Genomic DNA, 16021 nt, shown 5'->3' on the forward strand with positions numbered 1-16021 from the left:
GGTTTACTCCGAGTAAAAATAACATTGGAGGCAATATATAGATATGTCCAATTCATGCATGTCTTCCTCTCTTCTTTGACAAGCATGTTGCGTTTTTCAGGGCAAATATTTGAATAAATATTAACACGCAAAACGTGTTCCCCTCTTTACTTTGATGTGCTTCACTATCTTGTTCATTCTTAAGTTTTCCCTGAAATATTTTTATTACTATAAAGTAACGAAAAGGAGATTTGCAGGTCGCTGGATTCCAAGCAGCCACTGACTATGTCCAGCCTTGTCAAAATCTGGTCAGCACATGCTTTGAAGCGATACTTTCTGGGTTTCCGCCAAGCAACTAGGACAAGCCACAGCAGGAACTTTAGCCAAAGTGGTCGATGAACTCACTCATCCGGGAAGAACTCAAGGGTGCGACTCCCAGCAGAGATCTGGCACATAGTGTGGCTACGGCGCTGGCTGAACCCAGCTGCCGTGGGAGATTTGTAATGGATGTTCACTGATGGGTAACTCCTTTTGGCAGGTGGAGGACTGGAGGAGGAGCTGAACAGGCGGCTGAAGCTGGGGAGAAAGAAGGAAGCCAAAGGTGTTAAATCATGAGTTTTGTATTGTTAATCCCAAAGAAGAAGAAAGGAGGTACAGGAGTATGAATTGGGGGTGGGGATTATTTGTTTGCATTTTAATGAGAAACTACCTAATTCACGCTTCTCAGACCCAATACACCTATCAAAACACAGCAACCCTTTGAAATTCACACATCTTGGAAGTTTGCAGTGCAGTTCTCCAACCAAACAATGTGTAAAAAAATGCAGAAAAATAGATGTTATCTATTAGTGAAGATAACATACAAAATGCTTAGTCTTAGGAAAAACTGCTTGCAAAAATGTGCATATTAATCAAAACTGTATCCAAAAATATATATTTATTAGGAGAAATGTGCACTAAAATGCTGGTGAGTATTCAAGAGGATTTTTTTTAAAGTGCAAATTGCAGCAAAAATGAGGAGAACTGAATTTAAAATGGGAAAAATGAGAAACAGAAAGAATCCTATATGGAAGTTACTGGAAAGTTGCTAAACATTAGAGAACTTCCTGACATGGGATGAGGCAAGGAGTTGGACTATGTTTAGGTTTTAATGGGAGAGCATCTTGTGCAAGAATAAATTTGGCATTTCATCTGCTGTTTGCATGCATGAGTCTGAAAATGATCAGGTGGGGAAACAGTGGCACTCCTGATGTTGTTGGATGACAATACCCATCAGCCCCAACCAGTGTGGACAATGGTCAGGAATGATAGTTCAGCAATATATAGTGGACCAGAGTTCAAACCTATCTGAAAGCCACATCTTCTGAGCTTGAAGACCCCATCCATCTAATCCCAGGGTTGCTGGAGGATGTGAAGCAGTTCACTGCCACAACTGCTCTTCTTTAATATTTTATTTATTCCCTTGGGTTGAGAGGGGTCTTGGCAAAGTACCATCTTGGGAGCTTCTTCTTTACCTGGCATGATCAGCTAGCACCTTGGAAGCCATCTTTTTAAACTTCCCATAATGCTCTGCAGCACTCAACACAACGGTGCTCTGTGGCACAATGGGAAATTTAAAATGAGAGTTTGCAGCTACAGAGGGCAGAGAAGGATGGTTCGGTGATGTGCTTTTTTGAAACTCTGGAGCCCCAGCAGCTACCCAAAAGTGCTGGGTGAGTTGAAGTTGTCTTCACACACCCTCATCTGATGGAATGTGCAAGGTTTAAACATAAAGAATGTCAAGAGGCAGCACAGGCTATCTATTGCACCAGTGATGTTACCTCCCTTCTCACATCCAAATATGCAACTTTGTCCGTAAAAATGAACTGGTAGAATTAGTGTGCTTTTACTTGACTGTACGGAAAAGTCTCTACTGCACACGTTCTTCTGCATTTCACAGTTCACAAGCAAACACACTACTTACAATTGCCAAATAGTGGATTTCTTTTTCTCCTGGACAGAAGGGTGCTCCCGAGAGGCTCTGTGAACAAATACAATAGATAATTATTAAACGGCTGGACAACAGATGAGCGGACAAAATAAATGGCAAAAAAGGTTAATTTGGGGATCTGAGGACTAGTATGCCTGTTGGTTTCAGGATTCAACTACAAATGACATGCACTGAAGGCCCAGAAGCAAAAAGAAAGGAAAAGCCTTGAAACAGTTCCAGTAAATAGAATTTTTATAAATTTGTAAAAAAAATAAAAATGAGCATCCATATAAATAAATAGATCAAGCACAATACAGATAATTATATATGTACATCATCATTAGGTATAACAGAACAAACCCATGATAAAAACATTATGCATAGAATATAATTTAATGCAACAACCCTCACCTAATCATAATGCAATCCAGCATAAACCACATCATACATAACTCTTGCACACTACAAAAGCAAGCAACTATTTTATTTATATTTATTTGTTGCTTTTCTCACGAAAGTCTCTCAAGTTACTTACAATGCAAAAAAACAAACCAACCCCACATTAAAACCAAGCATACGAACAAATAATAATAGTCCACAGGTTAAGGCTGCAATCCCTAACCCAATTACATGAGATTAAGCCACGTGTAAAGGCTATAATTGGGTTTTTGCGTTTCTTCTTTTTCAAATGAACATTAAGATTCTTGAGGTGCTGGAATACATTTAGACCTACCCAATGAGAGTTAAAAACCCACTGGGTTTTCTGTCTGATGCTGAGGTGACCAGGGTGCTGAATTCTGCGTCTCACGCAAAATGACCACTGGTTCTCCAGAACCACAGAGCGCCTCTAGCCCACCTGCTAGGTTCCTCTCAACACTTTTACGATGCTGCAATAATAAAGCACCCAAGCCCCATACCTGATCATCTCGGTCCACCTGACAGCCTCCTGCAGCTCCATCAACCTCTCCTTGTATTGGTTGCGCTCCATCAAGACCCGGGCCATCTCCACACGGGTGAACCGCCGGCGCTGAGCTATGGGAATGTTGTCCTGCAGAGGGGAGGAGGACGGCTTCAACCAATGGGAAATGGAAGGGGATTAAGGTTAGTAAAGCATGAAGCCAGGAGACTAAAGCAACAATTGTTAGCTTCTTCCAGGTGTATCCCCCCTGTTAATTTTAGCAAAGAGAATCTAACTACAACGTCATATAAGCAACGAAAACATGACATCTGGAGAAGTGATGAGCAAAAAGCTAATTCGTGTTCTGCAAGCCTCCAAGGCAATGCTAGTTAGCATCCAAGTCTAACTAGCCTGCCATTAGGAATGAAGTGTTAATATGGGTTAGTCAACTCATATTAAGCCCATGCATAGCCAAACTTCCTGCAACAGGAGGAAGCCTAATTTGTAAACAGTGCAATACAATGCAAAAGTGGAGGATTATTTAAGGGAGAAGGCAGAAGTAACAGTCTTAACAGTGGCCAAAGCAGTAATGCACCCGTTGCATGAATTCAGTCTTATTCCTCTCCCTGTCATGATTCATAAAGATTGCCCATCTTTCTATTTTTTTTTTTTTAAATGGGAATTTATATGCATTTGTAAGCTTTTTTGGTCACCCTTCACATTACCAAAAAACTCAATTTTTTTAGAAACCATTTCAAAATTGTTCTGGGGACGTGGGGAGGTAATGACTTCACAGACTAGACAACAGGCAACTACCAAGAGTTTCTTTCCCCCAATATGCCAGAAACGTACAAAGCTCTAGTTTCCCTCTCCCAGAAAAGAAGAATCATAGAAAAGAAGATTCATGCATGTGTAGACCAGGAAGTCAAAAGCGAATTCAAGCAATCTCTGCCACTCTCAAAAGTGCTACGTCTGTCTTCACCCCAAGATCAGAATGAACAAGTAATTCTACATCAGAACTAAGGGTGCCTGCATGGGCATATCAACCGCATTAGCAAGTCAGCACTGAAACACACATTAGTAGCTCACAGGATTAAAATCAGCCTGCCTTTCTCTACAAAGAAGTCCCCAAAAGACATGTGGTGGGAGACTGAGGGAAGAGCTGCTTATTCTACTGCGGAAGAAGGCTTGGACCTTCTTACCCAGCATTGCTGAGCTTACCTGGTCATACTCATTATCTGGATGATTCTCTGGGGGAGATCCCAGTGACCACTGACAGCATAGAGAGAAGGGACAGGTTCGAAATGCAGCCCCTTTCATCTGTCCCAACAGTAAGTGCTAAAGGCTAATGGGCTGCTGATCAGGAGATGGCAGGCAGCATTGCTGGGTAGCTAGGAGACCAGCTATAAGAGCTAAAATACACACCCAACTTTGTCATACGCTGCAAAGTTTAGGGAGGCATTTCAGCAACAAGGAACGTGTATGTGGAGATTGTGTGTGTCAAGGGGAAATGTTTGTCCCACATATCAGCATGGCATTCACACTCACCGCAGATGGTTCGTGTAATTTTTCTGTGAAGCTCCTTGTAACCCAGAAGATGAGCGAAGACAGGACACACTACTTCCTGTTTCTGCCCTCATCCTAAACTAGCTTTGGGGGTGATGTCATCAGAGCGATTGCATGGGAGCAGAAAGCAATGTTTTCCCAACCTCATTCTGATGGAATCTTCTGGGTAGGAAGGAACATGGTGTTCAGCAGTAGTGAGAGATGTGATTGCTGTTGTCCCGCAACTTTCCCCAGTGCAAACTTTCTCTTTAAAGCTCAATCAGAGCAAACAGCAATTTGCGCAAAACTGGAATTGACATTTGCTCTGATTGAGCGCTAAAGAGCAGGTTTTCATGGGGAGAAACTCCAGGGCAAAAAGCAAAAAACAAACCCACACTTGGACACAGAGCTTTTAAGTGCGGACCTGGAAAGAATGGGGCAAAAAGGAAGTGTGGCTGAACCCTGATCTAGGAGGACCAGTCACCTAACTGCAGATAAGACAGCTTCCTATGTTCCTCCTCATGTTAGCACATACAAGGGAGATTTGGTTTAGGACCACAATGAGGGAGGCAAAGACTTAAAGTCCCCTACCTTCCCCATACCAGAGACTATTTGTGGCGGGGACAGACACATATGTAAGGGTAATCTGACCTTAATGGTGCAATCCTAACCATGTCTACTCAGAAGCAAATCTTACTGATCTCAATGGGGCTTGCTCCCAGGTAAGTGGGGTTAGGATTGCAGTGACATCCAGTACTTCCATTTTGATATGATTATACCCAAGCTGCGGTAGTCATGGATGTGGTGTCAACCCAAAGAGAACAGCCTCTTTGGGCTGCCCCACACACCTGAGGATGATAAAATATGCACTTTGGTGTCAGTGTTCAAGTAATTGAGGAAGAAAACCCCCCATTCCCGCAAAAAACCCTCCTTCCCTAGGCATTTTAATAATGTAATATACCAATTCTGTACAGAGATAGCTGCTTACATCCTCCACCTCTTCTTTAGGCTCTCGACGGGCAACGATCACTTCGGATTTCACTCTAGAAAACAGAGCAAAGAACATCAAAGAAAGGAAGAGGCTAAACGGCAGCCGCTCTTGACGGGGTACGCTGTCCTGGGCCTCAGTTGCTCACTAGGGCTGCCATCTTTCAAGAAGTGAAAATCCAGACACAAACAAATTGCTGAAAAAAGCCGAAGTTGTTTTTGAGAAATGACCCAAGCGATTTTTTGGTTATTTTGCCAAAAATCCAGGACAAACCACTGCTTTTTAGAAATTCTCCCCCCCCCCCCGACATCACTTCCACCACTGAAATTCCGGTAATGTCTGGGGAAATCTGGGCGTACGGCTACCCTAGCTAGGCCATTTTGCTACATTTGCTACAGAAAGTGTATGAGGCGAGGGGAACATCTGGCTTTATGTGAGCAGTCCAAGGCAACAACCAAGGATAAAAAACACACACACCCCAATCCATATATGTTAAAAACAGAAGACAGTAATACTTCACCCTGCTCCCCCAAAAATGTAAACTGGACCATTTTTGCTAACAGTTACAAAGGTGGGGGGGGATTTAATACAAGAACAAGAATGAGAAGCACCAACATGAAAAGTTGATTTGTCCGCCTCGTTTTTCACAAATCAATATCCACCTGAGCTCTTCGTTTGACTGTGGCATGTAGAGAGGGCCATACCAAATGTGATATGTACAGAAGGACCACAGTTGGGTCTCCTGCAGGTTTGCTTTTGCTCATGAAGATCTGGGATGTGGTGCTGTGGGAGGGTCCATTTATCAGAGGGGGCCGGGGGAGAACTTGTGGGCCTCCAAGTGTTGTTGCGACATTAGCCAGGGTAGCCCAAGTGCTGCCCTACAGATCGCCTTGGAATCTAGCACCCATCAACCTTCTTTTTTTGTCCCGAATGACTTGCCTACCCATAGCTGAGGAAACTGCTCAAGCAGCAGCAGGACACTCACCTTTTCAGTTCCTCTTCGAGTTCCTTGATCCTAGCTTCCATCTTAGCTTTCGCTTGCTTTGCTGCTTCAAGCTCACCTTTCAACACCTCCTGCTCCCCGGTGAGCTGGTCTACCTTTGCAATTAAATCGTTCTTCACTATGTTCAGAGCATTTCTTTAGGATAGGGGAAAGGAAAAGAAAAACGTATGTGCCACAGCAGATAGTGAGGTGGATAACATCATTTTGGTGGAAGATTAACTGCAGCAGAGAAGTATCAGTGCAGCCTGTGATGAATATAGGGGAGGATTGAAAGCAATGCCTTCTTACAACCCTAGTCTAGAGGATAGCAGTGAGAGAGAGAGAATGGGCTTTTGGGTAGTAGGCTCTGGTTTCCCAGGGAATTTCACCCTGCACCCATTGAAGAAGTTTTTACTTTCTTAGGAATTGTGGTTCTTGCATAACAATATTTAGTTCCCTTGTCAATCATCCTTGTGTTGTGTGGGGAAAATGGCGGTTTGTTTCTTCATGATTATTGCAGATGCTTTTATAGTAGTAGTAGTAGTAATAATAATAATAATAATACCTTTACTGTCAATGTACAACCTGTGTACAATGAAATTAACCGAGCCTCCCCCCCCCCCCCCACAAACACTCAATCTCATTTAGTGTATTGCTGGTGGTTTCAAATGTTATATTTGTTATGAATTTGCTGTTTTGAACTGCATTTATATGGATTTTACAGTATGGTAGGCTGTACGGAGACTTTTCTGTGGGAAGCACTGATTCTGTTGGCAGAAACCAAGTATGGAAGTCTGCCTTTGTGAGATTCCCTATTTAATTTCTCACCACACCCCTAGAAGTGACCCCTCTCAGAAACAATTCTCAACCCTCTTAAGAACCATTGCTTGGAAGTTCTTCGTGCAATTATCAGAGACATGCTACTACCAACAGTGGAACACAGCCATCAAGGCTAGTAGCCACTGATACCCTTATACATGAATTTGTCTAATCCTTTTTTTAAGCCTTCTAAGTTGGTGGTCACCGAAATGCTAGCAAGCAAAGTGGCAACACACAAATGTCAACCATGTCCATGCCATACACCTAAGCAAACAAGCAAAGTATTTCTAGAGCATGAGCTGGTGTCTTACTTTGTTTCCAGTAGCTGTGTGTTCTCCATCAACAGGTTCCCCACTTCTTTGCCCATCCCTGGAGGGGTGGAAAAGAAAAAATAAAACACGAGGCAACACACAATTTTGATCTGCACCCTTGGGAAAGATTTAAGCCTTATGCTTTGCTGGCCAATTCTTACTTAGGAGAAGCAGCCTCGTAGTTCGAGAGCCTGCAACGTATATGTTTTGCTGCACAGTGCAAAGCGCCACTCGCCCTGTCGAGGTCACGGAACAGAAGCAAACATTTCTGAAAACGCAGATGGACGGATGCATTCACTCAAGTACAGATACTTCCTTTAGGAGACGGGACAGAAGAAACAACTGCACTAAAATGGATATTCTTAGGGCTTATCCACACTTACCTTTTATCCCACACTTTCCATGTAGAGATCTATACATTAACACTCTATGGACGAGCGGTTTTTTGTTTGTTTGTTTTGCCCTAAGCTTTCCCCGACAAAAACAGCTCTTTAAGGCTAAACTGGAACAAACACCAATTCAGGTTTTCTGTGGATTGACATTTGCTCTGATTGAGCTTGAAAGAGTGGGTTTTCAAGAGGAAAGTTCCAGAGCAAAATAAAAAAGGGGGGGTGCTTAGACCCAGAGCTTGAAATTGTGGACTGTGCCTGGAAAGAGTAGAGGAAAGGTAATTGTGCATAAGCCCTTAGACTTAAAAGCTGGACCCACCCCACTATAATGTGTTAAAACCTTTTTGAAAAGGCCCAGCCAATGAGCGAGTCACTCAACTCCTCTGTTTCGCACAACCCTGCTTGTTTTCAATCTGGATTCAAGAGCACAAGCCATGAGCACAGCGAGTTATTAGCAAAGTCCAATATTATGCACAGCTAATTTAGTGCAGGGGTAGAGAAAGTCCACCTTGTGCACCAATCTTGGCCTGTCAGGGAGTTGAATTTGACCTGTGAAGCCATTTTCCCAAAACCACACCACCTGTCAATCAGCTGGTATCGCTGGGTGTTGACAGCTGATGGGCAGGGTTCAATCATGCTGGGTGCTTCTTTGCATGTGCGATCCCTGTGGGGGAACATGCTAGCAAAGTAGAACACAGCTAAACCCTCTCCACATCAGCTGAGAAGCAGAGTGTTCAGTCCTGCTGGGTGCTGTTTGGCCAGTGCATTCCCGGCAAGGAACATACTAGTGAATCAGACCTCCGCCCTTGCAGGCCAACTTTGATTCGTGGGTAGAAGCTACTTGATGCAAGTTAAGAAAAGCCCTGTTGGCCCACTTATGGTGGCCAACCAACCAGTTGCCTCTGGGAAGCCCAAAAGCAGGACCTGCGCACAACAGCACTCTTCCCACCAGCAATTCCCAACCATTGGTATTCAGAGGCATAGTGCCTCCAACAGGGGAGACAGAAGCATAGCCATCACAGCTAGTAGCCCTAAATAGCCTCATCCTCCATTAATCCTCTTTTACACCAAGTTGGTGGCCATTAATACCTCTTATGGGAGTTTGTCCTGAATCTTCCAACATTCAACTTCACTGAATGGCCCAAAGTTCTAGTATGATGAGAGAGGGAGAAAAACATCTCCTTTATTCTTTTTATCCAAGGCATAGCTGTCAACTTTTCCCTTTTTTAAAGGGAAATTCCCTTATTCCAAATAGGATTCCTCGCAAGAAAAGGGAAAAGTTGACAGCTATGATCCAAGGGCCAGCTCTGATCTAATTCGATCATCTGTCACGTATTTCAGTCCTCCTAGTCACTAGTTTCTGGTCACTAGGTTGCCAATGACAAAGCGAAACTTTAAAGACTTTGCCGTTGGGCCAACTGTTTCATTGGAAGTACCTAATGTCACACAGTGAAGCTTAACTGTCTGACTTCCCCTGAACTTCTATGCAGATTAGTGCTGAACCACTGTGGAAGGATCCAACCCCAGCTAGACATCACAAGGAAGCTATCCCTGAAGAGGTTTGGCAGGGTGAGGGAGGAGTTGAGGGGCTCGCTAGTGAGGTCAGCTCTGAAATGTTATACTGCTGTTACAAAAAAAAAATCCCAATTGAGTCTTTCCCACTTTGTGGATATATTAGCACTCCATTTAACTATCATGTTGCCCCTTCCAAAGAGTGCTGGGAACTGTAGCTTGCCCAGGGGTCTAAGAATTCTCTTATAGATCACTGGCCCCCCTCACAGAACTACGCTTCCCAGTTTTGCAAGGACAGATGTGGGAAGTGACCTTAGTCTCCATAACTACTGCAGCAAGCTCCATATATGAGACTAGGCTGCCATTCTCTCCTCCCATCTTTTTAGTTTTATGGAGTTGTTGCTGGGAAGATGAAGGACAGGAGGAAAAATGAAATCTTACTATTGGCCACATAATACACTTGTTAAACATGCACACTCTACAGCAGCTTTCCCCAACTTGTTGCCCTCCATATGTTTTAGATTACAACTCCCATCAAGCTGGGGCTGATGACGGCTGTTATCCAAATCATCTGGAGTGCAGTAAGTTGGTGAAGGCAATTCTAGAGAAATCAGATCACTATTCCAGCTCTGTTCATCTGGCAAATGCACTATTTGTGAAAGTTTAGATACATCTTGCACAAACTTTGGGTTCCCCCCCACATATGACATTATCCTAAACACACTTAGTAGGGCAGGGGTGTAAAACCTGTGGCATTCCAAATGCTGCTGGACTACAACTTCCATCATGCCTGACCATCAGCTATGCTGACGGAGAGTAAAGGGAGTTACGAATGTAAGCATATTGGGGGGGGCGACATTCATCACTTTATAATTGTTTACGCTGAATTGCACTTGAATTGCATTCCTCAGTTTTGAGAGATGCTTTTGGAGCGCTTCACAATCATTTTTGGTTTGTTTAAACAACCCTGAACTTTTAGCACTTCTTTTTTTTAAATCTCTAAGCTACCTTGAGTTCCATCTAGGGAAAAGGTGGGAGATGATAGATAGATGATAGATAGATAGATAGATAGATAGATAGATAGATAGATAGATAATATATTAGATTTACAATTTAGGTGGCAGTTCAGCAGCATCTGGTAGGCCACAGGTTCCTCCTGCCTGGTTTGAATCCTTCTTTGGCTATTGCTGCTTTTGTGCATGAAAGTTGCCAATGCAGAACAGGAAGCAAAAAAGAGCCAGTTCTAGAGTACGAATCCCCGCTTCACTGCAAAACTCACTGGGTGACCTTACAAAGGCTGCATACACCCCATACATTTAAAGCACATGGCTTTCCCCAAAGAACCTTGGGAACTGTAGTTTCCAGCACACTTTAACAACACTTCATGCGATTCTCTGGGGGAATTCACATGCTTTAAATTTAGGGTGTGTTTGCAGCCAAAGTTATGGAGAGCCTCGGTCCCAAATGTTGAGAGTGCAGTATAGGGGGACTAGAATTTCCTTCCATTACAGAAATGTTTAGTTACCTAGTCTCATTTCAACTGTTCTCATGAACCCACGGATGCTTTCAACATTCACGCACGCATCCACTTCACACTGTGTAGAGAAACATGCTTTTACGCTGTTCGTTCTGCTTGCTTTTGTTGAAAGCGACAAACACACACTCAGTACGAATGAAACGCTTAAAAAAGAGAGTCATGGCAGTGTACAGGAAGTGAGAATACAGCACAACACACTCAGGCAAGTACACAGACCTTCTTCCCAACAATGAGATGGGACGGGTTGATGATGGCAGAGGCAAGTTCCCCAGCAAGAATGGCAAAGAAGCAGCAGGTGTTTTTTTAAAAAAAATAAAGTTAGATAGATATAGAGAAAGGAAAAAAAAAACACTACAACCATCAGGAATAAGACAGGAAGAAATAAATCACTTCTGATGTTTCAGGCAGCATGGGATCTTCATACTGTCTATTGGGACAGAGAACAGAAATACAAACTTAAATGCAACAATGGAGATTAAGAATCCCAGTCTGAAGGTAAATTATAGGCCACTCTGCACATTTCACTGACATTCAGTCCATTTCATGTAGACTACACATGGAGGCACTGCCAAACCCAGGTACTCAATTTGTGTACCTGCATGACACATGCATGTGTTTCATTCCCACATTATGTTTCTTGGTGTACATTTGAAATAGGAGGACACTTAAAAAATGAAAGAAAGTGTGGCATGACCGGCTGCTGTGAGAAGGTGAAATGTAAATAGAATCTTTTTTACACACTGATTTGCCAAGGTCTGCAGGTTGGTGGGGGTGAATATTTCAAGGCACTAGCACCAGTTTTTAGGTGCCTGGGCAATGTGGCTGCAGGGTATTTTCTGTCCCTGGATAACTGGAGATACCTGGACTCAAAAATCAAAACATATTGCAAAGAGGCAAGGTCTGTTGTTCTTTCAGAAATAATGGAAATCATCCTGAGCCTACAAGATACATGTTGAAGTCAGAAGTATGAATCCGGAATATGAAAATCACAAGACTGCATCAATCTATAGCAGAGCAGAGAATACTGCAAATCTCGCCGCTTTAGCAAATTTGTAGCCCTTAAGACTGCAAAAATAGGCTTGAAACTGTATGAAGAATGCCAGGTGGTTATCACAAGCGTGGAACAGCAGAAGCTCAGATATCTGATAGTTAAGAGCAGGTGTCAATACTTTGCAAAGACCTTTGCTCAGGCCCAAGGCTATGAGTAGTTACCGTATTTTTTGCACCATAACACTCACTTTTTTCCTCCTAGAAAGTAAGGGGAAATGTCTGTGCGTATTATGGAGCGAATGCTTGCGGGTGGCGGGGGGGATCTGCTGCAGTCGTGAGCAGATGATCCATGGTTCCCCTTCCTTCCCTCCTCCGTGGTTACAAAGCATGGATCCACATGGATCCTCAGGATTTTTGCATTGGGCTACTCCAAACTCACTGCCAGATCACATGTCTGTGGCCACAGCATGAACCACAAAAATCATATATCCACTATTTCGTTTAGAATTTTTTTTTCTTGTTTTCCTCCTCTAAAAACTATGTGCGTGTTATGGCCTGGTGCGTGTTATAGAGCGAAAAATATGGTAAGTTATTCAACATGAGTGAATAAATGCAGTTTTGCTGGCTTGCATCACTTTTACGTTTCTTTTTCTTGGTTTTGGTTTTGGTTTTTAGCACAGACTACATCTAGTATGTCAAACATAGCAGATTTCAGAATCTACTTTGGTTTTTTCCAGAACACTGCAGTCCAGGAACTGGAGCCAAATACAGAGCAGTGACTGGAGGGTGAAGGCAGCGCTGGATGTGCAATGGCACTTCAGGTGGTGTAGCCAATTCCTTACTGCAGGACTGGATCTGGCTGGTGGGCCATATACGTATCTCCCTCACATACCAACTTTGGCCATGAAGCAGTCTATAAATTTGTTTAATAATAATAATAATAATTAGAATAATGATGATGGCACATGCCAGCATCCCCCTCAAAATACAGTTGGGAAGAAGCTACAACTGAGTGCTCCTTGCTTCTAGAAAGCTAGTGGTTCAGGTAAAAAAAAAAAAAAGGCCAGGGCTAGTCTTTTCTTCTGAATACAAAGCTAAGCTAAGGGTTTTCAAAACATGAAAAGCAGCACATTGAATTGTGTGTCTGGAATGTTATAAGAAGCCCTGGCTCCCACAGTAACCTAAGTGAAGTGTGGTGGAGTCAACTGTGTATATAGGATATTTCCATCAAGAGTGCTATATGTGTTTTGTGGGTTTGTTTACAGTTCCCAGAAAAAAATAACCAGGAAATGCATTACATTTCACAGCCATATTTCTTGACCTGCATCCTGCAAGCTGTTTGAAACATCAAAGCGAATAGCCACCTACATCCCCAAACAGAAAAGAATCTCTCCCAAACAATGGGTGATGGAAGAATCACCTACTTCTTCTCAACAAAGCAACACCATCACCATCACAGGAACGAAACAAAAGAGAGTCCCGAGAAATCCCAGAAGAAAAGAAAGAGAAGAAGAAGAAGAAAAAGGATGACGAGATGCTGAATGAACAGAAAGGGGGAGGAGAACACCCATATGTTTAAAAAAGGCCTTGGCCTTACCAAAGAAATCATCCCGCACTATGAAAGTCATTCCATATGAGAAAAGAGGGGTGGGGTCAGGGGTACAGAAAGAGATAGGGACAAAGAAGAGAAAAATAGGGGAAGAAAGGGAGAGAAAAAAGCAGCCATTAAATACAAATCTGTAAACAGCAAAACGGTCGTGCTCTCTTAGCACGTACGTGCAAGGAAATTAGTTATGCTGCAGCAAGAACCACTCTCTGCCTCTGATCCAGCTAAGCAGGGAAGAAAGTCTCAGATTTTGAATGAATGAACAGATCAAGTTAGGAACTCCTGGTTCCATCCTTATTATCCTCCGTGGATAGGCAAAGGTCCTTTGGGCCTCTCATCCTCTACGGAAGGGAACCAAAGCAACAGCATGGATGGGTCAGGTTAAGGGGAAAAACAGGAGGAGAGGACAGTAAAATCGGGGCAAAGGGGCTGTTGGGAGACCCCGAATCTGATTTTCAACTGGACGGATGCCTGAAAAAAAAGGCAGCAATCTTGGATTGGCAGCAAATAATAAATGTTTAAAGGAAATGAATCTATTTCCTATTTGCACTGGGCCGGGTCCAGTATAAAGAGTTCTTCAGCAGAAGTAGACTGCTATTATCAAAGGAAGGAAACTTTGGCATCCAACCCAATGCAGACAAACACACCCCTTCTCTTTCTTTCTCCTTCGATTAAAACTGGACACGTTTTTCACAAAGGATTGAGTTTACAAGTCATACAACTCAGTAATAAGAAGCCGCCTTATACTGAGTCAGATCATTGGTCCGTCTAGCTCAATACTATCTACACTGATTGGCAGTGGCTCTTCAGGATTTTAGGTGAGGACGTTCTCAACCCTATGCAGAGATACTGGAGCTTGAACTCAGAGCAGCTTCTGCCTGCAGAGCAGATGCTCTACCACAGAGCTATGGCCCTTCCACAAACATTTCAAACATGACTACAACGAACATTTACATGTAAAAAAACCAAACACCTCATTTTCCACCCTTACTGGGAGAGCCCTGGAGGGAAGTGTGGATGCTCCAATTTCGGAAATGATACTAAATGTGCACACCCAGTGTGCTCACAAATCGACAGGCAATCATGTGTGCCCAACAGGAATGGGGAGAAATTCAATTCAGTTCATGTTCAAAGTCAAATTTATCAAACTCACTCTCCGAAACAATACGAAAGCAAACATAGCTAACCGAAGGAAGTTTCCAGAAATTCCCTCTACCCACTGAATCATTTCATAAACCTCTATCTTGTCCTTTGTGTTCCATGAACCTTTGCCCATCTTTATCTTAAAATGCTTTAAGCTTTCTTTATACCGGTATATGAGGAAATGTTCCAGACCTGTCATGGTTTTGTTTCTGCTTTCTGGAATCTTTTCCAGTTCCAGGATATCCTCCTGAGATGGGGACCAGAACTGTATCCGGGGAAACTGTCCAGTCTGTACCACCTAAGCCATGGTGCTGTCAAGGCAGGACTTTGGGGTAGAGGCCGAGAGGCCCACTCAGCAGAATGAGCCCAAGGGCCTCCTAATGCAACAGGGCAGACTTTCCACATGCTGAAGGAAGTGGTGTCAATGCACAATACCATCTAAAGAGCCACCCCACTCCAATAAGATAATTGTCTAGAGAGAGCAGGGCTGGAGAACCTGTGGCCCTTCAGATTTTGTTGGACTCCAACTCCCAACAGCCTCAGCCTGCATGGCCATCAGTCAGGGATAGCAATCTAGGAAGTCACCTTATACTAATTCACTTAGCTCAGTATCATCTATGCTGACTGGCAGTAGCTCTCCAGGTTTTCAGACAGGAGTGCCTTGCAGCCCTACCTGGAGATGCCAGTGATTGACCCAGTCTGCATGCAAAGCAGATGTTCTACCACTGAGTTATAGTTCTACCACTGAGCTATATGTGATGGGAGGTGGTGGTTCAACAACGTCAGGTTCTCCACCCTTGGTCTAGAGTCTTAAATTAGCTAACTGCACCACTGATTTAAGCAAGTTCATCTAGAAAAGATGCCCTTGGACTTCTAACACTTCTCCTTCAGCTAGAATTCTTGACTGACCATCTCAGCCTTTTCCAAACTTACAAGCTGCAAAACTTAAGAGCTCAGCCCCCATCCTGCGAGCACTGAGTCCCAAACCTTCTCTTACCCCAGCAGCCATCCTGAGGGAGGGAAAGGACTAATTATTAATGGAATCAGCAAGATGGATAAACCTCCTATCGTTAGCTCACTTTCTGAATGAGGAACCCACACTTGGGTTCATTGCCTGCCCTAAAAGGAAGGAAAAATCCCACCTTACAGGAAACATGAAGTTACAGATGGTTCCCCACCTTCTACCCTAGGATTCAAAGAGGGAGGTAAAAAAAAGCAGATTGTGGAGTGAGGCTGCAGAAAGCCGGGGGGTAGGGGTTAGAAATAAAGCTTACCGCAATGTAACATGTGAGCAAAAAGCAGAGAATGTTCAATTGGGTTCGGAACCTTAAGTCACGCAAGCCAATCAAACAA

At 43.4% G+C, this 16021-nt stretch overlaps 1 protein-coding gene across 5 annotated transcripts in view; it reads right to left on the bottom strand.

Annotated features, from left to right (window-relative positions):
* MAPK8IP3 (mitogen-activated protein kinase 8 interacting protein 3) overlaps positions 1-16021 on the bottom strand; it is a 77377-nt gene that overhangs the window by 22887 nt on the left and 38469 nt on the right. For 2 of the 5 annotated variants that reach the window (XM_083474136.1, XM_083474135.1), the window contains 6 exons: positions 7492-7549; positions 6365-6517; positions 5353-5434; positions 2866-3017; positions 1943-1999; positions 385-555 (listed from right to left, as the gene is read on the bottom strand). In XM_083474136.1, coding sequence (XP_083330262.1) covers positions 385-555; positions 1943-1999; positions 2866-3017; positions 5353-5434; positions 6365-6517; positions 7492-7549 — 673 coding nt within the window. Of the gene's footprint in view, positions 1-384; positions 556-1942; positions 2000-2865; positions 3018-5352; positions 5435-6364; positions 6518-7491; positions 7550-13516; positions 13535-16021 lie in introns of all 5 variants that reach the window. The other 3 variants (XM_083474137.1, XM_083474139.1, XM_083474138.1) reach the window with 3 other exon arrangements.

Source organism: Podarcis liolepis (genome assembly GCF_965112155.1).
Source record: "Podarcis liolepis genome assembly, chromosome: 14".
NCBI lineage: Eukaryota > Metazoa > Chordata > Lepidosauria > Squamata > Lacertidae > Podarcis > Podarcis liolepis.